The following is a 24,790-nucleotide window of genomic DNA, read 5'->3' on the forward strand; positions in this document are numbered from 1 at the left end:
TGCCTGCCTCTCTGCCTACTTGTGTCTCTGTTTGTCAAATAAATAAATAAAATCTTTAAAAAAAATTAAATAAAAAGAAACCCTCTGTTTCTGTTTTCTGAAAATATTACAATTTTGTTTGAATTGATTATGGCTTCAAAGAATAGTTGTATTTCATCTTGGGGTATACGTGTTTAAATAAATATGACTTTAAATATTGGACATTTCATTTATAAATATGAAATTATTGGACTAATAAAAGGCCGGGGAACTCAGAGATGATCCAAGTTCATTTATTGTACAGTGTTTAATAGCAAATATCTTACATATGTGGCCCATTGCCTGATGTTGAGAATTTTAAAAATTTTGTCAGAAATAACTTCATATTAAATTTTTACTTGTACTGGGACGTCTGGGTAGCTCATTTGGTTAAGCATCTGCCTTTGGCTCAGGTCATGATTTCAGAGTCCTGGGATCGAGTCCTGCATGGGGCTCCTTGCTAAGCGGGGAGCCTGTTTCTTCCTCTGCCTGCCTCTCTCCTTGCTTGTGCTCTCTCGCTCTTTCTCTCTTTGCTAAATAAATAAAATCTTTTTTAAAAAAATGAAGAGAAGTAAAATTTTACTTGTACTGAATTTTGACCCAAGAGTTTTAATTCACAGGAAACAAAGAATATGCCTTTTAAAATTTTTTTTCAGAGGGGAGTCTGTTTTAATGAAATGCTAGTGTAATGACAATAAAGAAAAAATTTTTTTAAGATTTTATTTATTTATTTGACAGAGATCACAAGTAGGCAGAGAGGCAGGCAGAGAGAGAGGAGGAAGGAGGCTCCCTGCCAAGCAGAGAGCCCGATGTGGGGCTCGATGAGGGGCTTCATCCCAGGACCCTGGGATCACGACCCAAGCCAAAAGCAGAGGCTTTAACCCACTGAGCCACCCAGGTCCCCCAAGAAAAAAATTTTTAAATACTCTTCTTACTTCTGTAAAACAAGGTTTTACATATTGCCTTTTACTTATATGCATTTTGTATGGTTGTACTTAGCGAATGTACTATTTTGTGTTTTACTATACTCAAACATTACATACATTTTTTCCATGTTTCTGTATCATCTTCATAACATTTGAGGTGTTGATAATATATTGAATACCAACTGATACAGTAGCATGTTTTTAAGTTTTTGCTCTTGTAGATAGTGGCAAAAAAATAAATCCATTTCTTTTAAAAGCACCAAAACAGGGACGCCTGGATGTTTCAGTCAGTTAAGCATCCACCTTTGGCTCAGGTCGTCATCTCGGGTCCTGGAATGATGTCCTGCATCAGGGTCCCTGCTCAGTGGGGAGTCTGCTTCTCTCTCTCTCTCTCTACCCCTACCCCCATTCATACCCTCTCTCTCACTTGTACTCTCTCTCTAATAAATAAAATCTTTAAAAAATAAAAGCACCAAAACAATTACATTGCCTTAGTACAAAAGTATCCTTTCTTTCCATGGGAAGTTCTTATAGAAGCTAGCTATATACCTGTACGCATTTCACACTTTAAGGTTTGGGATTTCATAGAGCCATAGACTTAATCAGCTATAAATGGCCTTATAGAGATCATCTTGTCTAATTCCTTCATTTTGCAGATGATAGAAGTTTAGTCCCAGAGAGATGAAATAAGTCCAAGTGAGTTCATTTAGCTAAGGAGTAACAGAACTGAGAATTCAGTGCAGTGCTCTTTCTTAGGGTTTAACTGAAAAACTTTGCCTCTAAAATAGAAACATTATGAGAGAGTTAATTTGGATGCAAATATCATCCTAACCTTAAAAAAGAAAGAGACTCAAATTACACAGTATACATGGAAATAGCTGTTTTGCTTTTAGTTAAATATTCTAAGGGTTTTTTAAAAGAATTCATTAATTTATTTAAATATTTATTAATTTATTTCAGAGATAGAGACTGCACAAGTGGGAGGGGCAGAGGAGAGGGAGAGAGAATCTTAAGCAGAATTCATGCTGAGCTTGGAGCTTGATGGGGGGCTCAGCCCTACAATCATGAGATCACAGCCTTAGCCAAAACCAACAGGCGGATGCTTAACTGACTATGCTACCCAGGTTTCCCTATTTATTTATTTTAGGGAGAGAGAGAGAGTGCAAGCATGCATAAGTGGGAGTGAAGGGGCAGAGGGAGAGGAAAAGAATCTTGAACAGACTCTGTGCTGAGTGGAGTAGTAAAGGGCCAGGGAACTCAGAGATAGTCCCTTGATCTCATGAACCCGAGATCATAACCTGAGTAGAAATCTAAGAGTCAGATGCTCAACTGAGTGAACCACCAAGGCACCCCTCCTCTAAGTTTCTTACTTAATTGTCTCTGAGAGATTTAATCTAGGTCTTCCTCTTTCCAGTTTTCTGGTCTATCTAGATTCAGAATGGGAGATAGAACTGGAAGGTACCATAAAGATCATCTAGTTCAAGCCCTTTATTTCATTGCTGAGGAACATGAACTCCAGTGATGTAAAGCGATTGCTAAAGTTACCCTGTATTTGTGGCTTAGAATAAGGCACAGACTAGAATTAGGAATCTTTCATTTATCAGTCCAGTGTGCACTTTCAAATCCAGCAGTGTGGGCCACCCTCTGGACCAGAAGTCCTTCATTTCAGTTCATCATATGTGTGAGTTCCACAATTCCTTGACAAGCACTGGACGAGGCACTTTGAGGATGCGTCAGGTACCTCTACTTCTCCAGTACATGCCAAACCAGTAATGAAAACACAGAGCTTGTTGTAGAGGAGGTGTAATCCGAATACTGTGGAAACAAGAGAGGGTGAGATGAGTGCTGACTGGTAGGGTCTAGAAAGGCTTAGTGAAGAGTTACATTTGGAAAAGCAGAGATGGGAAGAGTAGTGCGAAGAAGTAGGAACATTATGATAAAAGGTAGAGAACTGTGTAAGTATAAGAGGTATTTGAAAAACTGAGTTGTTTCATGAGAGATCATCAGAGAGTGAGGACTTTAGGAGGAAAAACTGGTAAAGTGTTTTGAAGCCAAAGGGTAGGTAGTCTTGAGTGCTGAGGATTTTGAACGTTACTTTATAGGCAGTAGAAACCATGTGAAGTTTTTTTGAGCAAGGGCATGGAAAAATCAAGTCTAGTTTTAGAAAGCTAACTTGGTGGCCCTGAGGAATTTGGTTTGATGAACTAGATCATTTAGAAAATAGATGTTGAGCGTTTATTTATTATCCATGTGGAGGTGTCCGTCCAACCTGTAGTTGTAATATTGGTCTGGAACTCAGGAGAGAGACTAAGACTCAAGATTTAGATTAGAGGGACGCCTGGGTGGCTCAGTTGGCTAAGCAGCTGCCTTCGGCTCAGGTCATGATCCCGGCGTCCTGGGATCGAGTCCCACATCGGGATCCTTGCTCAGCGGGGAGCCTGCTTCTCCCTCTGCCTCTGCTGCTTCTCTGCCTGCCTGTGCTCGCTCTCTCCCTCTCTCTGATAAATAAATAAAATAAAATAAAAAGATTTAGATTAGATTTGTGATTTTTCAGAAATTAGAATTAAGCTTAGAAAGGTTTAGCTAATGGGGCACCTGGGTGGCTCAGTCAGTTGGGTATATGCCTTTGGCTTGGGTCATAATCTTAGGGTCTTGGGATCAAGCCCCTGCATTAGGCTCCCTACTCAGTGGGGTCTGCTTCTCCCTCTGTGCAACCTCCATCCCCTGCGCATGCTCTTTCTTTCTCAAATTTAAAAAAAAAAAAAAAGTTTAGCTTACTTTTCATGGATGTTATGTAGAATCATTTTGTACAAATAAATTAAAGGGTGGGTGTGGTAGTGTTGGAGATTTCTAAATGTTTCTTCTGTATTTTCGAAGTACCTTTTTTCCTCTTGACCTCTTTCGTATTGGAGACTTCTTGATGATCTTCAGTTTTGTGTTTAAATTTAAGATGAGGACGAGGAACTAAAAAGCTGATTGGTAGCTCTGTGTGAAGGGACTGGGCTTGGCAATTGGTAGCCTCTGTACTAGGATGACCCTCTTTGGAGGACTTTAAAAAATGTTAGTGTCTTTCATGTTTTTCTGTGGGGTCCGTCCGATTTTGCATTTCGGAGTTCATGAATCTGCTAGGAAGACAGACAAATGGCTGACTGCAGTGTTTTTTGGAGTCAAAAAGCTGTTGAAGGGGGCTAGGGAGAGGGGGGAAGTGTCTCATTTATTTTTATTAGTATGTTACTACCTCTTAATCTCCTCTTCTTCACTATGTCTTCTCCCCAGTCCTCACCTGGTATCCCCCAAATGGGGAACTTTCTAGTTTAATTTCTGAATAGAATGAATTTCCTATTTCAGTGGCCACTTGGCTGTGTAGTGTAGGGAGGGAGGCAGAGGTCCAACTCCTTCTTGTTGATACCTGAGATAAATCCTCCCTTATCCCTGATTTTTGCTTTTTGTTTTTGTTGCTTTAAATCTCCCAATTCCTGAATCTGCTTAGGGTGCTCTGGCTAGAATTCATTTGTTTTGTGGGGCTGTCCTCCTCAATAGGTGTTTACTATTAGATTTCTCCATTTTTCTAAAACTTTTATTAAAAAAATTATGATATTTTTCATCTCTGAAAAATTTGTCTTAAGTACTTACCTTTATTCCTCTAGGATTTGTTTTAGATTTTTGTTTTTTGTGGGTTTTTTTGTTTTGTTTTGTTTTTGTTTTTGGGTCTTCATGGGTTTATACCTTTTTAATTTCTTTACTTTTATACTAATGAAATTTTAGGGAAGAATAATAAAATATATGTTCACTCCATTATATTTAACTAGAAGTTTTATTAAGAGGTTATGTAGCCAGTGTCTTGTCTTGTCTTTCTTTCTTTCTTCTTCTTCTTTTTTTTTAAGATCATATTTTTAAGTAATCTCTATACCCAACATGGGGCTTGAACTCCTGAGAGTTGCATGTTCTATGGATTGAGCCAACCAGGTGCCCTGGCTGTGTATTCTGAACTTCAGTAATTTTATATGTTATGTACACCATTTTTGACATATTTGTCTTACATCTGTACTATGGTTTACTTAATATTTTTAAGTGGACAATTTTTTTTTGTTAAGTTAAAGAGACTTTTTCTTTTCTTTTCTTTTCTTTTTTTTTTTTTAAAGATTTATTTATTTATTTATTTGAGAGAGAGACCGTGAGAGAGAGCATGAGCAAGGAGAAGGTCAGAGGGAGAAGCAGACTCCCCACAGAGCTGGGAGCCCGATGCGGGACTTGATCCTGGGACTCCAGGACCATGACCTGAGCCGAAGGCAGTCATCCAACCAACTGAGCCACCCAGGCATCCCTTAAAGAGACTATTTCAATGGGTAAACGAAAATTAGTGTCCTGTGACATCAGTAGATAGTACCTGCAATTTTTATCATGTATGTTAAAACATAATTACTAATATAAAAAATGATTATCTGAATGCTACCTGAAATCCTCTTGTATACAGCCAGCATTAAAAGAACCACATTTGAGGGGCACCTGGGTGGCTCAGTGGTTTAAGCCTCTGCCTTCAGCCCAGGTCATGATCTCAGGGTCCTGGGATCGAGCCCCGCATTGGGCTCTCAGCTCAGCAGGGAGCCTGCTTCGCCCTCTCTCTCTGTCTGCCTCTCTGCCTACTTGTGATCTCTCTCTCTCAAATAAAAAAATGAAATCTTTTAAAAAAAATAAAATAAAACGACTATATTTGGAACAAGAAAAAGAATTTAGGCAGAGAAGAGAATCTGGCTGATTGGTGTGGAGTTGTTTGGATTTAGCTCTTTGCCCACTTACTAAACCTTCATTGAGCATGTAATGAATGAGTGGTGCTGGATTCAGAGAATACAAAGGTGAATAAGACACAGTCATTGCCATGAGGGATCTATCTCTTGGTTTAGTCTGATAGGAAAGTAAATAAGTTTAGTGAAGTGTTAGAGCTGATGTACAAGGTGCAGTGGAAGTGCACATGAGGAAATAGTCTTATGGGGAAGGAGGAAAAGTTCTATATAGCAGGTGAAACTATGAGATTAGTAGGTGCTTCCTGGGGAGTTGGGTTGAGAATGGAGTTGGATGTAGGTGGAGGCATTCTAGGGAAGTTAGCCTGAGTAAAGATAGAGGGATATGAAATCATAGTAACCGAAAAAAAGAGTGCTAGATGAGACTTAAAGAGATGAGGCTAGAAAGGTAGGCAGAGCTAGACTTCATGGAGGGACTGGTATGTATGTGTGTATGCCCTGCTAAGAAATTTGGATTTTATCTGGAAGGCTGTGAAAAGCCCATGAATTAATCAAGCACTAAACAGTTTTGGAGTACTGTGCCCAATCTTGTGGAGGATTTGTGTTTCATTTTTTAATTTTATTTTATAAAAGATTTTATTTATGTGAAGATGAAGGGCACAATCAGGAGAGGGGCAGAAGAGGAGAGAGAGAGGGAGGAGCAGATCCCCCCCCACTGAGCAGGGAGCCCAACTCGGGGCTCAGTCCAAGGACCCTGAGATCATGACCTGAGCCAATGTCAGACGCTTAACTGAGCCACCCAGGCACTTCAGATTCAAAGTTTTAAACGTGATCCCTTTAGGAACTTAGCTTTTGGTTGAGAGGAATTCAAGGATCAAATAGAAGAACCTACCTAACAAAAAGTTACATTTTTTTACCCAAGTAAATTTAGTTTCCTTAGTGATTGCCTTTTGAAATTCTGCAACCCAACTTTTCATCTTCCTTTCTAGAGTCTCATCAAGTCCTAGCTCAGCTGTTGGACACTTTGCTTGCAATCGGCACTAAACTCCCAGAGAATCAAGCTATCCAGATGCGATTAGTTGATGTAGCCTGCAAGGTAAGAGCATGATGGTTAGATACAGGGTTGCATCTTTCTTGAATAGTTTGCTTTGCCTGAAGAGGTAGTATGAGCTGTAAGATCTGTTTAACTCCATCCTGAATTTGTAACTGAGAATTGCAAAAGACGCTTAATGGTTTTAAGAGCTGCCTCATCCTTTTAAGCTGAGTTAAGTTGTTACTAAATGAACTTCCTCATCCTCCCAAAAGAAATGAAAATCATTATAGTGGCTGCCATGTATAGTATGCCTAATAAATGCACTCTGCTTATTAGGGTAGTTTGTATGCAGCTTTTCATGTGTTCTCTGCAGTGCTTTAGGTGAGTACTGTTATCTCTGTTTTACAGAGGGGGCCATTGCGGTTTAGGGAGTTTAACTTGCCCAGTCTTTCACAGCTAGGAAGTTGCAGGACCGGGGTTTCAAACTCAAGTTTCTCTGATTCTAAAGCCCATGTTCTTTTTGTTATGCGTTATTGCCTCAATAAACAGACCAATTACAAATAAACAAGTGTTTTGAAAGATTTTTTGGTAGTTTTTCTTTCTAACTATAAAAGAAATACATGTATATTTGTTGTGCCTTTTGATTTATTTTGCCTCTTTTAATTAGCTACCTTTTGTACATAACTTCTAAACCTTGATTTTAGTTTTTTTTTTTTTTTTTTAAAGATTTTATTTATTTATTTGACAGAGAGAAATCACAAGTAGGCAGAGAGGCAGGCAGAGAGAGAGAGAGAGGAGGAAGCAGGCTCCCTGCTGAGCAGTGAGCCCGATGCGGGACTCGATCCCAGGACCCTGAGATCATGACCCGAGCCGAAGGCAGCGGCTTAACCACTGAGCCACCCAGGCGCCCGAATTGATTTTAGTTTTGATGAATTTATTTCGAGAATAGAAAAAGACAAAGACAAATGTGTTTGAATTGTGGAAGAATATTATATTTATGGAATTAGAAAACTGTTTCTGAGCCCCAGGAAAAAGAGTGTGTCATTTATCTTAATAAACAATAACAACAACAAACAAACCCAGAACACTTTGACAAGTATAATTGAAAGTCTAAGTGGAAAAAACTAGGGATTGTGTGTTTGAGAGAGTAAGTATATATCCATGTAAGAGACTAACATGTCTGAGGTTGTGCTTGTGAGAAAAGTGTCCTAGGAAGTGAATTATTATGCTTGAGATAACAGTTTCTTCAATTTGCTTTAAATAAGCATTTTATTATAAAGATTTATATTCAAGAAAGAACTGCTTTCTTATAATTCACTGTCCAGAGGTGATCATTATTAGCAATTAGTATTGCTTTCTAATTTTTTAAACATAGAGCTCTAATCATAATTTAAATGCAGTTTTGCATTTTGCTTTTTTATTGACATTATAACAGAAGTATTTTATATTGTAAATACTTTGTAGACACTTTCAATGGGTGCATGAAATTTTGCTCAATAACTAAACTATAGTTTACCTAAATATTCTCCTATAATTGGACATTTATATTATAACCACTTTTTAAATCGTGAATAATACTGCAGTGAATATTGTTAGTCTAAAATATTTTCTGTATTTAGGTTTATTTCCTAACCATAGTAGAATTAACTAGTTGAAAGCATTTAGGTTTTTGTTTTATTTTGTTTTGTTTTTAAGACTCAATACTTCTTGCCAAATTGGCTCCCAGAGTGTTCCAGTTTTTATGACCACCAGCAGTGTATGAGAGTGCCTAATTTCACTGTACCACTCTAGCATTGGATATTACTGGGTTTTTTTTTTCCCTCCACTCCCCTTCTTTTGGGCCCTCCCCTTTGGAAAGCATCTGTTTGTTATCTATTTTTATAGGTCTGATTCTCCTTTTTGCTTGTTTGTTTATGTTTTTTTGTTTTTTTTTTAGCTTCCATGTGTAAGTATAGTCATATGGTATTTGTCTTTCTCAGTCTCACTTAATTCACTTAGCATAATACCCTCTAGATCCATCCATCTGTGGTAAATGGCATGTCTCATCCTTTTTTGGTGGCTGCATAATATTCCTGTGTGTGTGTGTGTGTGTGTGTGTGTGTGTGTGTATACATGCATACACATATAGATACTCACACACACTGTATCTTCATTATCCACTCATCTATCAATGGGCCTTTAGGTTGCTTCTATATCTTGGCTATTGGAAACAATGCTACTGTAAACATAGTGAAGCATATGTCTTTTTGAATTAATGTTTTCATTTACTTTAGGTAATACCTAGTAGTAGAATTACTAGATTGTATGGTATTTCTATTTTTAATTGTTTGAGGAAGCTCTATACTGTTTATAGTTATTTTACTAATTTAAATTACCACCAACAATGTATGATCCATATCCTTGTCAACACTTGTTATTTCTTGTCTTTTTTATTTTAACCATTCCAATAGGTGTAAGGTGATATCTCATTGTGGTTTTGATGTGCATTTCCCTGATGACTAGTGATGTTGAGCATCTTTTCATGTATCTTTTGGGCATCACAGTCTTCTCTGGAAAAATGTCAAGGGTACTTGGCTGGCTCAGTGGGTTAAAGCCTCTGCCTTTGGCTTAGGTCATGATCCCAGGGTCCTGGGATTGAGCCCCGCTGAGCAGGGAGCCTACTTCCTCATCTCTCTCTGCCTGCCTCTCCACCTACTTGTGATCTCTGCCTGTCAAATAAATAAATACAATCTTTAAAAAGAAAGAAAGAAAGAAAAATGTCTATTCATGTCCTCTGTCCAATATTTTTTTTAAAGATTTTCTTTATTTATTTTAGACACCGAGCGCATGAACAAGGGGTAGGGGCAGAGGGAGAGGGAGAAGCCAACTCAGCCTCCCTGCTAAGGTGGGAACCTGATGTGGGGCTTGATTCCAGAACCCTGGGATCATGACCTGAGCCAAAGGTGTTTACCTGAGCCACTTAGGCACCCCACCTCTGTCCATTTTTAATGGATTGTTTTTTGATGCTGAGTTGTAGAAGTTCTTTATATATTTTGGATATTAACCTCTTATTGGATATATCATTGCAAAAATATTTTCCTATTTAATAGATCTCCATTTTGTTTGATGGTTTCTTTTGCTGTGCAAAGGCTTGTTCTTTTGATGTAGTCCTAGTAGTTTATTTTGCTTTTGTTTCCCTTGCCTTAGGAGACATACCTGGAAAAATGTTGCTGTGGCCCTTGTCAGAGAAATTATTGCTTATGTCCTGTTTTAGGATTTTTGTCATTTCAGATCTCATTTATGTCTTTTTTTAAAAAGATTTTATTTATTTATTTATTTGACAGGCAGAGATCAGAAGTAGGCAGAGAGGCAGGCAGAGAGAGAGGAAGGGAAGCAGGCTCCCCACTGAGCAGAGAGCCCGCCCAATGCGGGGCTTGATCTCAGGACCCTGGGATAACAACCCGAGCTGAATGCAGAGACCCTAACCCACTGAGCCACCCAGGCACCCCTCATTTAAGTCTTTAATCCATTTTGAGTTTATTTTTGTGTATGGTGTTAGAAAGTGGTCCAGTTTCATTCTCTTACACATAACTATCCAGTCTTCCCAACACCATTCATTGAAGATAGTGTCTTTTCCCCATAATATATTCCATAATATGTCCATATTACCCAAAGTGATCTGCAGATTTGATGCAGTCCCTGCCAGAATACCAACAGCATTTTTCACAGAACAATAATACTAAAAAATTTTTTTTAAAAGATTATTTATTTGACAGAGAGAGAGAGAGAAAGAGATCACAAGTAGCAGAGAGGCAGGCAGAGAGAGAGAGCCTGATGTGGGACTCGATCCCAGGACCCTGAGATCATGACCTGAGCCAAAGGCAGCGGCTTAACCCACTGAGCCACCCAGGTGCCCAATAATACTAAAATTTATATGGAACCACAAAAGACCCTGACTGGCCAAAGGAATCTTAAGAAAGAAAAAATAAAGCTGGAGGTATCACAATTTCAGATTTCAAGATGTACTAAAAGTCTTTAATAATCAAAACAGTGGGGTGGGTATTAAGGAGGGCATGTATTGCATGGAGCACTGGGTGTGGTGCAAAAGCAATGAATTCTGTTACGCTGAAAAGAAATAAACAAAAAACAAAAAACCAGTATGGTACTAGCACAAAAACAGACACCTAGATCAATGGAATAGAATAGAAAGCTCAGAGATAAACCCACACTTATCTAGTCAGTTAATATATGACATGACAAAGGAGGCGTGGTTATTAATGTTTTAAAACAAAAGACAAACCCATTAATCTGGTAGGAGGAAAATGTTTTTCTTTAAATATCCTTATTTTTAATTAATTAATTATTATTTTAAAAATCTCCTTTTTAAAGAGTACTAGTGAGGCTTCATATTTGTGTTTCATTTCTATTTCCTCTCTTCTGAATAAACTTTTCATATTCTTTTCTAGTTTCTCAATGAGGTTTTGTATGTTTTTTCACCATTTGTAGAGGCTCATAATGGGGTAAAAACTCAACCATTTGAAAATGGTAGATCTGTCAAAAGCTTTTGCAGACTCAAGTAAATAAAGATCATGATGCATAGTTCAGTTAGTGTTTATATTGCCTAATGCTATTTTGTCTGTGATTTTGTCATACAATGTGCTTTGAGTAAAGAGTCACATACAGTAACCTTTTCAATAGAAATAATAAGAATATGTTCTCTAGCCACAATGGAGTGAAATTAGAAATCATTAACAGAAAGAAATTTGGGAAGCCCCTAAATACGGAAATTAAACAATATACTCTTATAGCACCAATGGGACAAAAAAGAAATCAAAAAAGAAATTTAAAAATACTTGGAGGTGAATGAAAACTCACAGGATGTAGCTAAAGCATGCTTAGAGGGAAATTTATAGCTCTAAATGCCTATGGTAGAAAAATCAAAAGAGCAAATCAGTAACCTAACCTTCCACCTTAAGACACTGAGAAAAGAAGAGTACACTAAATATAAAGCATGCAGATGGAGGGAAATGTGAAAGACTAGAGTGGAAATTAATGAAATAGAGAACAGAAAAACAGTGGGAAAAAAAATCATTGAAACCAAAAGCTTGGTCTTTGAAAAGAAGAACAAAATTGATGAACCTTTAGGTATATTGCCCAGGAAAGAAATAGTGAAGATCCAAATTACCAGAATCAGAAAAGGAAGAGAGCACATCAATACCAATGTGATAGAAATAAGAAAAGATTTAAAAGAAAATTATGAATAATGGTATGCTAATAAAATAGATAAATGAAATGGACAAATTTTTATAAAGAGACAGATTGCAAAAACTGACTCAAGAAGAAGTAGACAATCTGAATAGACCTCTAACAAGTAAAGAAATTAAATTAGTAATGAAAAAACAGAAACCTACAGACAAAGAAAATCTCATGCTCAGATGACTTCATAGCCAACATTTAAATAGGAACACCAGTTTTTCACTTTCCTCCAAAATAAAAGAGGAGTGAACACTTCCCAGCTCATTCACTGAAGTTAGTATGAACCTAAAAACCAAAACGAAAGACCTCACATGAAAAGCAAACTCTAGACCAGTGGTTTTTTTTTTTATGAATATGGATGTAAAAATCCTTAACAAAATGCTAGCAAGCCAAATTCAGCTATTTGTAAATAGGATTATACACCATGACCAAATGGGATTTATTCCAGGAATGCAAGTTGGTTCAACATCTGAAAATAAATTAAAAAAGAATAAAGGACAAACTCCATGATTATCTCAGAATAGATTGAGAAAAAGCATTTGATAAGATCTGATATAATTTCATTACAAAAATAATTTTTAAAAAACCTGGGAGTAGAATAGAACTTCTTCAGCCTGATAAAGCCATCTGTGAAAAACTGACACCTAACATACTAATAGTGAAAAATATTGGATGCCTTCCCTACCTAAGATCAGGAACAAAACAGCTATGTTCTTGTGTCATATGTCCATTCTACATTGTACTAGAGGTTCTAGCCAAGGTACTTAGGCAAGAAAAAGAAATAAAAAGTATCTGTCCTGGGAAGGAAGAAATAAAACTATCCTATCTATTCATATAACTGGACCTTATACTAAAAAATTCTAAGGAATCCATTAATAAACTATTAGTGTGATAAACAAGTTCAGGAAGGTTGCAGAATACAGTGTCAATATAAAAAAATTAATTATGTTTCTGCTTATTTGCAGTGACCAATATGAAAATGAAATTAAGAAAATCCATTTATTACAGCATCAAAACTAATTAAATGCTAATACATTTAATAAAGGAAGTACAAAACTTGTACTTGAAAACTGAATGGATTTTTAAAGGGAACCAAGATGGCCAAAACAGTCTTGAAAAAGAACAACACAGTAACAGGTACACTATCAGATTTCAAAACTTACTAAGCATCAATAGGTAGATGTAAAGATCAATGAAATAGAATTGAGAACCCAAAATTAATCCAATGTGTCTTTGGTCAACTGATTTTTTTTTTTAAGATTTTTTTTTTTTAATTTATTTGACAGACAGAGGTCACAAGCAGGCAGAGAGGCAGGCAGAGAGAGAGAGGGAGAAGCAGGCTCCCCGCTGAGCAGAGACCCCCCCAATGAGGGGCTCGATCCCAGCAACCTGAGCCGAAGGCAGAGGCTTTAACCCATTGAGCCACCCAGGTGCCCCTGGTCAACTGATTTTTGAAAGGATACCCATACCATTCAATGGAGAAGGAACAGTCTATTCAACATGCAGTGCTGGGACAACTGGATATTCACCTGCAAAAGAAAGAATTTGGAAACTTAATTAACACCATATGTAAAAATTAACTCAAAATGTATCAAAGACCTAAATATGCCAGCTACAACTATAAATTTCTTAGAAGAAAATATAGTTATAGATTTTCATGACCATGGATTTGGCAGTGGATTATTAGATGTGACAAAAGTACAAGGAACAACAACAACAAAAATAGATAAATTGGACTTCATCAAAATTGAAGAATTGTGTTGGAAGGACACTATCATGAAAGTGAAGACGGTCCACAGAACAGGAAAAAATTTTTGCAAATTTTATGTCTAATGTCTAGACTTTATAAAGATTTCTTACAGCCTAACAATAAAAATGCAAATAACAAAATTAAAAAATGGGCAAAGAATCTTAAAAAGGCATTTCTCCAAAGAAGATATACAAGTAGCTAATAAACAAAAAAAATGATGCTTAGCATCTTCAGTCATTAGGAAAATAAGAATCAAAACCACAGTGACATGCAGTTTCACGCCTTTCGGGTGGTTATGCTAAAGAAGGCTCGACCATACCAAATTTTGGTGAGGACTTAGAATAATTGGAGCTCTTACATTTCTGATGGAAACGTAAAATGCCTCAGCTGCTTTGGAGAACAGTTCAGCAGTTCTTCAAAAAATTAAATATACAGGCTTACTATATGACCCAGCAATTCCATTTGTAGATATATTCACAGCAGCATTATTCATAACAGCCAAAGAAACAATACAGAGGTTGAAAAATTCACCACAATTCAAAGGGTGAATTCTTTAGAATAACAGTTTTATTGAAATGTAACTCACATAGCATGCAGTTCATCCTGTTAATGTACACAATTCAGCAGTCTTCAATATTTTTATGCATGGGAACAATCACCATCACAGTTAATTTTCCAACATTTTCATCATTTTAAAGAGATGCCCTTTTGTCACCAAACACATAGATATCCCTCTATCTATCCCAGCCTTCAGTACCTACCTACTGATCGAATTTCTGTCTCTGTTAGATTTGCCCATTATGGAAATTTCATGTAGATGGAATCATATAAGTTTTTTGTAAGTAGCTTCTTTCATTTGACATGTTTTTGAGATTCATCCAGGTGTTGTATATATTAATATTTAGTTCCATTTTATGCTCAAAGAATATTCTACTTTATTTTGTTGATCCATTCATCAGCTGCTGAGATGGTCATTTGGGTTGTTTCCACCTTTTGAGTATTATGAATATTGTTGGTATAAACATTTATATACAAATTCTGTGTGAAAATGCTTCAGTTCTGTTGATAGATGTGCTTACAAGTTTTGGTTGGAAGTATGTTTTCAGTTTTGGTTTTTTCAGTTTTTTTGTTTGTTTGTTTGTTTTCTTCTTTTTCTTTTCTTTTTTTTGTTTTTCTTTAAATTTTTTATTTCTTTTCAGTGTAACAGTATCCATTGTTTTTGCACCACACCCAGTGCTCCATGCAATCTGTGCCCTCTCGAATACCCACCACCTGGTTCCCCCAACCTTTCACCCCCCGCCCCTTCAAAACTCTCAGATTGTTTTTCAGAGTCCATAGTCTCTCATGGTTCACCTCCCCTTCCAATTTCCCCCAACTCCCTTCTCCTCTCCATTACCCTTGTCCTCTATGCTATTTGTTATGCTCCACAAATAAGTGAAACTATCTGATAATTCACTCTCTCTGCTTGACTTATTTCACTCAGCATAATCTCTTCTAGTCCCATCCATGTTGCTACAAAAGTTGGATATTCATCTTTTCTGATGGAGGCATAATACTCCATAGTGTATATGGACCACATCTTCCTTATCCATTCCTCTGTTGAAGGGCATCTTGGTTCTTTCCACAGTTTGGCGACTGTGGCCATTGCTGCTATAAACATTGGGGTACAGATGGCCCTTCTTTTCACGACATCTGTATCTTTGGGGTAAATACCCAGGAGTGCAATAACAGAGTCATAGGGAAGCTCTATTTTTAATTTCTTGAGGAATCTCCACACTGTTCTCCAAAGAGGCTGCACCAACTTGCATTCCCACCAACAGTGGAAGAGGGTTCCCCTTTCTCCACATCCTCTCCAACACATGTTGTTTCCTGTCTTGTTAATTTTGGCCATTCTAACTGGTTAGAGGTGATATCTCCTTGTGGCTTTAATTTGAATCTCCCTGATGGCTAGTGATGAACATTTTTTCATGTGTCTGATAACCATTTGTATGTTTTCATTGGAGAAGTGTCTGTTCATATATTCTGTCCATTTTTTGATATGATTGTCTGTTTTGTGTGTGTTGAGTTTGAGGAGTTCTTTATAGATCCTGGATATCAACTCTTTGTCTGTACTGTCATTTGCAAATATCTTCTCCCATTCCCTGGGTTGCCTCTTTGTTTTGTTGACAGTTTCCTTTGCTGTGCAGAAGCTTTTGATCTTGATGAAGTCCCAAAGTTCATTTTCGCTTTTGTTTCCTTTGCCTTTGGAGACATATCTTTTTTTTTTTTTTTAAATTTTTTATTTTTTATAAACATATATTTTTATCCCCAGGGGTACAGGTCGACATATCTTGAAAGAAGTTGCTGTGGCTGATGTCGAAGAGGTTACTGCCTATATTCTCCCTTAGGATTCTTCTTCTTTTTTTTTTTTTAATTTTTTATTTTTTATAAACATCTATTTTTATCCCCAGGGGTACAGGTCTGTGAATCACCAGGTTTACACACTTCACAGCACTCACCAAAGCACACACCCACCCCAATGTCCATAATCCCACCCCCTTCTCCCAACCCCCCTCCCCCCAGCAACCCTCAGTTTGTTTTGTGAGATTAAGAGTCACTTATGGTTTGTCTCCCTCCCAATTCCATCTTGTTTCATTGATTCTTCTTCTACCCACTTAAGCCCCCATGTTGCATCACCACTTCCTCATATCAGGGAGATCATATGATAGTTGTCTTTCTCTGCTTGACTTATTTCGCTAAGCATGATACGCTCTAGTTCTATCCATGTTGTCGCAAATGGCAAGATTTTCTTTTGATGGCTGCATAGTATTCCATTGTGTATATATACCACATCTTCTTAATCCATTCATCTGTTGATGGACATCTAGATTCTTTCCATAGTTTGGCTATTGTGGACATTGCTGCTATAAACATTCGGGTGCACGTGCCTCTTTGGATCACTACGTTTGTATCTTTAGGGTAAATACCCAGTAGTGCAATTGCTGGGTCATAGGGCAGTTCTATTTTCAACATTTTGAGGAACCTCCATGCTGTTTTCCAGAGTGGCTGCACCAGCTTGCATTCCCACCAACAGTAGGAGGGTTCCCCTTTCTCTGCATCCTCGCCAGCATCTGTCATTTCCTGACTTGTTGATTTTAGCCATTCTGACTGGTGTGAGGTGATATCTCATTGTGGTTTTGATTTGTATTTCCCTGATGCCAAGTGATATGGAGCACTTTTCCATGTGTCTGTTGGCCATCTGGATGTCTTCTTTGCAGAAATGTCTGTTCATGTCCTCTGCCCATTTCTTGATTGGATTATTTGTTCTTTGGGTGTTGAGTTTGCTAAGTTCTTTATAGATTTTGGACACTAGTCCTTTATCTGATAGGTCGTTTGCAAATATCTTCTCCCATTCTGTCAGTTGTCTTTTGATTTTGTTAACTGTTTCCTTTGCTGTGCAAAAGCTTTTGATCTTGATGAAATCCCAATAGTTCATTTTTGCCCTTGCTTCCCTTGCCTTTGGCGATGTTCCTAGGAAGATGTTGCTGCGGCTGAGGTCGAAGAGGTTGCTGCCTGTGTTCTCCTCAAGGATTTTGATGGATTCCTTTCGCACATTGAGGTCCTTCAACCATTTTGAGTCTATTTTTGTGTGTGGTGTAAGGAAATGGTCCAATTTCATTTTTCTGCATGTGGCTGTCCAATTTTCCCAGCACCATTTATTGAAGAGGCTGTCTTTTTTCCATTGGACATTCTTTCCTGCTTTGTCGAAGATTAGTTGACCATAGAGTTGAGGGTCTATTTCTGGGCTCTCTATTCTGTTCCATTGATCTATGTGTCTGTTTTTGTGCCAGTACCATGCTGTCTTGATGATGACAGCTTTGTAATAGAGCTTGAAGTCCGGAATTTTAATGCCACCAACTTTGGCTTTCTTTTTCAATATCCCTTTGGCTATTCGAGGTCTTTTCTGGTTTCATATAAATTTTAGAATTATTTGTTCCATTTCTTTGAAAAAGATGGATGGTACTTTGATAGGAATTGCATTAAATGTGTAGATTGCTTTAGGTAGCATAGACATTTTCACAATATTTATTCTTCCAATCCAGGAGCATGGAACATTTTTCCATTTCTTTGTGTCTTCCTCAATTTCTTTCATGAGTACTTTATAGTTTTCTGAGTATAGATTCTGTGCCTCTTTGGTTAGGTTTATTCGTAGGTATCTTATGGTTTGGGGTGCAATTGTAAATGGGATTGACTCCTTAATTTCCCTTTCTTCTGTCTTGTTGTTAGTGTAGAGAAATGCAACTGATTTCTGTGCATTGATTTTATATCCTGCCACTTTACTGAATTCCTGTACAAGTTCTAGCAGTTTTGGAGTGGAGTTTTTTGGGTTTTCCACATATAGTATCATATCATCTGCGAAGAGTGATAATTTGACTTCTTCTTTGCCGATTTGGATGCCTTTAATTTCCTTTTGTTGTCTGATTGCTGAGGCTAGGACCTCTAGTACTATGTTGAATAGCAGTGGTGATAATGGACATCCCTGCCATGTTCCTGACCTTAGCGGAAAAGCTTTCAGTTTTTCTCCATTTAGAATGATATTTGCGGTGGGTTTTTCATAGATGGCTTTGATGATATTGAGGTATGTGCCCTCTATCCCCACACTTTGAAGAGTTTTGATCAGGAAGGGATGCTGTACTTTGTCAAATGCTTTTTCAGCATCTATTGAGAGTATCATATGGTTCTTGTTCTTTCTTTTATTGATGTGTTGTATCACATTGACTGATTTGCGGATGTTGAACCAACCTTGCAGCCCTGGAATAAATCCCACTTGGTCGTGGTGAATAATCCTTTTAATGTACTGTTGAATCCTGTTGGCTAGTATTTTGTTGAGTATTTTCGCATCTGTGTTCATCAAGGATATTGGTCTATAGCTCTCTTTTTTGATGGGATCCTTGTCTGGTTTTGGGATCAAGGTGATGCTGGCCTCATAAAATGAGTTTGGAAGTTTTCCTTCCATTTCTATTTTTTGGAACAGTTTCAGGAGAATAGGAATTAGTTCTTCTTTAAATGTTTGGTCGAATTCCCCCGGGAAGCTGTCTGGCCCTGGGCTTTTGTTTGGAGATTTTTTATGACTGTTTTATTTATTTATTTATTTATTTATTTATTTATTTTTTTTAAAGATTTTATTTATTTATTTGACAGAGAGAGATCACAAGTAGGCAGAGAGGCAGACAGAGAGAGAGGAGGAAGCAGGCTCCCCGCTGAGCAGAGAGCCCAATGCGGGACTCGATCCCAGGACCCTGAGATCACGACCCGAGCCGAAGGCAGCGGCTCAACCCACTGAGCCACCCAGGTGCCCTTTATGACTGTTTTAATCTCCTTACTGGTTATGGGTCTGTTCAGGCTCTCTATTTCCTCCTGGTTCAGTTGTGGTAGTTTATATGTTTCTAGGAATGCATCCATTTCTTCCAGATTGTCAAATTTGTTGGCGTAGAGTTGCTCATAGTATGTTCTTATAATAGTTTGTATTTCTTTGGTGTTAGTTGTGATCTCTCCTCTTTCATTCATGATTTTATTTATTTGGGTCCTTTCTCTTTTCTTTTTGATAAGTCTGGCCAGGGTTTTATCAATTTTATTAATTCTTTCAAAGAACCAACTTCTAGTTTGGTTGATTTGCTCTGTTGTTTTTTTTGTTTCTATTTCATTGATTTCTGCTCTGATCTTTATGATTTCTCTTCTTCTGCTGGGCTTAGGGTTTCTTCCTTGTTCTTTCTCCAGCTCCTTTAGGTGTAGGGTTAGGTTGTGTATTTGAGACCTTACTTGTTTCTTGAGAAAGGCTTGTACCGCTATATATTTTCCTCTCAGGACTGCCTTTGTTGTGTCCCACAGATTTTGAGTTTTGGGTTTTTTTTTTTAAGATTTTATTTATTTATTTGACAGAGAGAAACACAGCGAGAGAGGGAACCCAAGCAGGGAGAGTGGGAGAGGGAGAAGCAGGTTCTCTGCCGAGCAGGGAGCCCGATGCCAGGCTCAATCCCAGGACTCTGGGATTGTGACTTGAGCCAAAGGCAGATGCTTAATGACTGAGCCACCCAGGCGCCCCATGATTTCAGTACTTTTGGGTCTATTTATCCTGGGAATGAAATGGCAGGGCCATTAAACCTATATTTAACCTTTTTGTTAAAATGTTTTTGAGTTGTGGTAAAATACACATGATTTTTTTTTACTTTAAATAAATTGAATATTTTTTTAAATTAAATAAAATATGCATAACATAAAATTTACCATTGTAATCATTTTACAGTGTACAGTTCAGTGGCATTAATTATATTATCTTACGCCATCATCACCATCATTCATTCACCCATCTCCTCACTTTGCAAAACTGGATCTTTATGAGTTAACTAGTAATTTCCCATTTTCCCCTTACCCCCAGTCCTTAGTAAGATGCTAAGGTGCCTTTCGCTAAGAAAGAGAATTTTGGGAAAGTATTAGGTTGAGACAAAAATCCAGACACCTCAGCAATTTCAGACTTACTGCCAAATTATAAAATAATGTACGGCTGCCTGGGTGGCTTAGTTGGTTGGGTGACCGACTCTTGATTTTGGGTGAGGTCTTGATCTCAGGGTTCTGAGTTGAACCCTTGTATTGGGCTCCCTGCTGGGCATGGAGCCTACTTAATAATAATAATAGTGATGATGATGATGATAATGTAAAGAATTTCCATATATCCCTCTTCCTGATTCACTAATAGTTAACATATTCCCACATTTACTTTATCATTATCACTGTGTATATACATATTATCTTTTCCTGAACCATGTAATAGTAAATTGCAGTCATAATGCCCTTTTTCCACCAAAGTAATACTTAAATACTTAAGTGTATTTCTTAAGAAGGGTATAATTTTGGGACATCTGGCTGGCTTATTCAGCTAAGCGTCCAACGCTTGATTTTGGCTCAGATTATGATCTTAGGGTTGTGAGATCAGGCTGTGTGTGGAGGTCCACACTGGGTGTGAAACCTGCTTAAGATTCTTTCTGTTCCTCTGTACCTGTTAACCGCCCCCCACACACGCACGCGCATTCTCTCTCTGAAGTAAATACATCTTTTAAATAAAAAGGATGTAATTTTTATAAACACAGTGCTGTTCTGAAAATCAGGAAATTTAACTTCATACAGTACTAATACTAATCTCAGCCTTTATTCACATTCTTCTGATTGTCCCAATATTATCCTTCATATAAATTTTTCTTTCTGGTTCAAGGTCACAGAATGCATTTAGTTTCCATCCCTCTTCTTTAATTTGGAACGGTCCCTCATCCTGTCTTTGTCTTTCATGACCTTGACGTTTTTGAAGAATATAGACCATTTATTACAGAATGTCTTTTAATCTGTGTTTATCTGTTCAGTCTGTATAATCTGTATTTCCTCTGTTTAGATTCAGGTTATATATTTTGGCAGGAATACTACATAAATAATATTTGTTCTCAGTTTATCACATTATAAGGCACAGATGAGGTTTGACTCATTATTGTTGTTAACTTTGATACTTGATTAAGGTGATGACTACCAGGTTTTTAGTTGTAGAGTTACAGTTTTTCCTGTGATTAATAAGTGGTTTGTGGGAGATACTTTGAGTTAATGTAAATATCCTCTTTCCCATTAAATTTTACTCCCTGTTTTAGGGGACTGTTAATAAATTTTGCTGAGTCAGTTGTTACTCTGGTCATTGCAAAATCATCATTTTCTAACTCTTATTCCATATTAGTTGACATACTACTGTAAATAAAGCTTTCCCTCCCTTCTTTCTTCTCTCTCTCATTTTATTCGATATATTATAATTTATTTCTATCATTATTATTGTTTGAAGTTCAGATTGTTTCTTTACATGTCTTTCAAATACGGGGTATAAATCTGCCATTTTTTTTCACAGTAGGAAGAAAGTCATGCTTTCAGGTATTCTTAACTCTTCAAAGTTCTTCTCATTTTATACTGTCAGTAATCCTTTGAGGTACATTGTACAGCTAATTCTCATTTGAAAAGATTTGGTTCACAGGTTTGGCTAGGAAATTAATATTCTTTTCATATACAGCATCTGTACAACCGAAGTTGGAGCTCTGCTTTCCTTCCTACCTATGAAGATTTTTCTAGTAGAAAAAATATTCTTGTCATTTTTTTAATAAGGCTTTCTTAGAGCCTAGTTTTAATCCTTGTCTGTCTCTATCTCACCTTTCCATCCAGTCTCTCTGTTTCTTTTCTGTTCCTTTAATTCTGTGGTGTAAGTATAATAAACTCTTAATAGGCAGCAGATAGAACCATATAGCATTTTTATATTTATAAAACTCTACTCAGTCTACTCATATTATGTATGGTTTGTCAGGAGAGTGTACCTGTTAAAATAATTTGCATACAAAGTACACTGAGTTTTTGTCTGTGCTTGAAAACAATCCATATTGAAACTGAATGAGTCATTAAGTTATTTTTGTTTTACTTAAGGAACTTCATTCTCAGATTTTCTTGATACACTTAACCATTGATTTTTTTTTCCCCTTATAGCCATAGTTTTAAACGGGTTGGTTTAGCTTTTTTTTGACACAGATTGCTCTTATTCTTGGGGATGTGGTTTGCTTACTCACTCCATCAGTATAAAAATGATGTCACTTTGGTGGCCTGGGTATAACACCAAAATAGCATCATCTGCAGAGCAGACACGCTAGGAAGCTATTAGTGATGATGGCGTGATGCAAGAAGTGACCTGTATGGGAAGGGCATCATAGAACTGTAATTGCTGCCCTGAGGGTGTGATGGAGACTTCCGCTGTCTTTCGGCCTAACATTCAGCATGCAGTAATAGGCTGGTTCTATAACAGTGTTGCCTGGTTACCTTAATAGACATGAGAAGATTTCAGTTTGTTGTTTGAAAATCAAAGTATTTGTTACAGTGGAAGCAACCGTCAGGGGCTGTTGCTTCAGTAAGCAGTTTAGTTATGAGAAATATGTTTTCATACTAAAATGGTTAGTAAAATCCTGCTTTATTAACTGAGAGAGTCATTGTCACCTTCATATCTAAAGTTTCTCATAATTTCTCAATTTCATTGGCTTAATTTGATTGATAATTTTGAGCTTTATGTATAAGACATTCTGAGGACATGAGTCCTAAATAACTTGGAGGCAAGAATTAACTCTCTTCTAAAATGTTTGAGTGAACCATTTTTATAATGAGAGACTTTGTTTCTGAGCACCCCACCCTCAGCATAGTGGCTTTCTCCCCAGGTTTCCTTTGTTCTCTTCTCTAACTAAGCCTACCTGCCCATCCCATATCCACATGGGACATAGCTTCTCACCAAGTCTAGTTTCCTGCTTAATTCAGGAATCTTCTCCTGGAGCATTCTGGTATGAGCCAGTAACAGATGCTCTCTATCTTTCATGACAGACTGCCCTGTCTATCCGTCACTAGAAAGTTCATGCTTGTATGTTCTAGATCAGCAGACCTGTTTCATCCAGGTGCCCACTCTTACCTCTGGCCCTTCTCCATTTATCTGATTTTTGCCATCACTTGGTCTTCTTTTCCTTGCCTGTTTTCCTTATCTTCTTAAGTAGGTTGGGTGTTGTTTTTTTAAGTACATGCTAAATGCTAGGCACTATGATAGGCCCTCGTACTTACTGAATGTTTGTTATGTCCCAGATACTATTAGCTAATTTTACATTCAGTAATCCTTTTGAGAGATGCTGCAGGGAGGGAGAGAGAGAAAGTGAGATCGGGTGAATGTGAGGGCACAAGGGGAGGGACGGGAGAGGAGAGAGAGAATCCCAAGTAGGCTCCCTGCCTAGGGCAGGCCTGGATCCCACAACCCTGATATCATGACCTAAGCTGAAATCAGGAGTTGGATGCCTAGCTGACTGAGCCACCCAGGCGCACCCATACGGTAATTATTAAATGAGTTCATTTAATATACTCACTATAAAACTTCATGGTATCCTTACAGAAATAAAGCAGCATATAAATTAAAAAAAAAAAAAAAAAACTTCATGGTAGGGATATTATCCTATTTTTACAAAGTAGGGATTTCTATAAAAACTTGTGGGGTTTAGTGAAGATCACATAGAGACTATGTAGCAGGGCCAGCAGTTAAACCTAGATCTGTCTGACTTCATCCGGACTCTTTCAGCTGTGCTACTTTGCATCTCAGACAAGAGATGAAACAATTAATGGAATCCACTTTGTCTGCAGAGCTCCTATGCTTCCTTGAGGCATTCTCTGAACCTTTATGGGTGTGGTGCTGTTACTGCTGCCTCTTTCTTTTTATGTTCTTAAAAATACATTTATGATTCTTATGGATAATATAGTATTTTTCTTTTTAAAAAATATTTTATTTATTTACAAACAATTTATTTATTTGAGAAAGAGAACATGCATGCACACATGCAGCAGGAGGGGCAGAGGGAGAGAATCTTCAAGCAGATTCTCTGCTGAGCATGGAGTCCAATTCAGGGCTTGATCCCACCACTCATAAGATCATGACCTGATCCAAAATCAAGAGTTGGACCCTTAGGCAATTGAGTCACGAAGGCACCCCGAGATTTTATCTTTAAGTCATCTCTACACCCAACATGGGCCTTGAACTTACGACCCCAAGATCAAGAGTCACACTCTACTGACTGAGCCAGGCAGGTACCCCTGTTTTTCTAAAGTTTATGAAACTGTATAGTTATTTTATTTTTCCTCATGTGTATTTAGACTCTTAATTTTTTTTAACTTTTTTATTATTAACATATTGTTTGTTTGAGGGGTACTGGTATTCATCAGTCTTTTTTTTTTTTTTTAAGATTTTATTTATTTATTTGACAGACAGAGATCACAGGTAGGCAGAGAGGCAGGCAGAGAGAGAGGAAGGGAAGCAGACTCCCTGCTGAGCAGAGAGCCCAATGCGGAGCTGGATCCCAGGACCCTGGGATCACAACCTGAGCTGAAGGCAGAGGCTTTAATGCACTGAGTCTCCCAGGCGCCCTGGTATTCATCAGTCTTACCCAATACCCAGTACTCACCACCACCCGTACCCTCCCCAGTGCCCAACACCTAGCCACCCAGTCTTTCCCACCACCCTCGT

General features: G+C 37.6%; 1 protein-coding gene across 1 annotated transcript in view; it reads left to right on the forward strand.

The window, feature by feature from the left end:
- The window catches only part of INTS4 (integrator complex subunit 4), a 123,328-nt gene that overhangs the window by 26,188 nt on the left and 72,350 nt on the right, over nt 1-24,790 (forward strand). The window contains exon 4 of the mRNA XM_059188076.1: nt 6,673-6,779. Coding sequence (XP_059044059.1) covers nt 6,673-6,779 — 107 coding nt within the window. The remainder of the gene's footprint in view (nt 1-6,672; nt 6,780-24,790) is intronic.

This window comes from Mustela lutreola, chromosome 1 (assembly GCF_030435805.1).
Source record: "Mustela lutreola isolate mMusLut2 chromosome 1, mMusLut2.pri, whole genome shotgun sequence".
Taxonomy (NCBI): Eukaryota; Metazoa; Chordata; class Mammalia; order Carnivora; family Mustelidae; genus Mustela; species Mustela lutreola.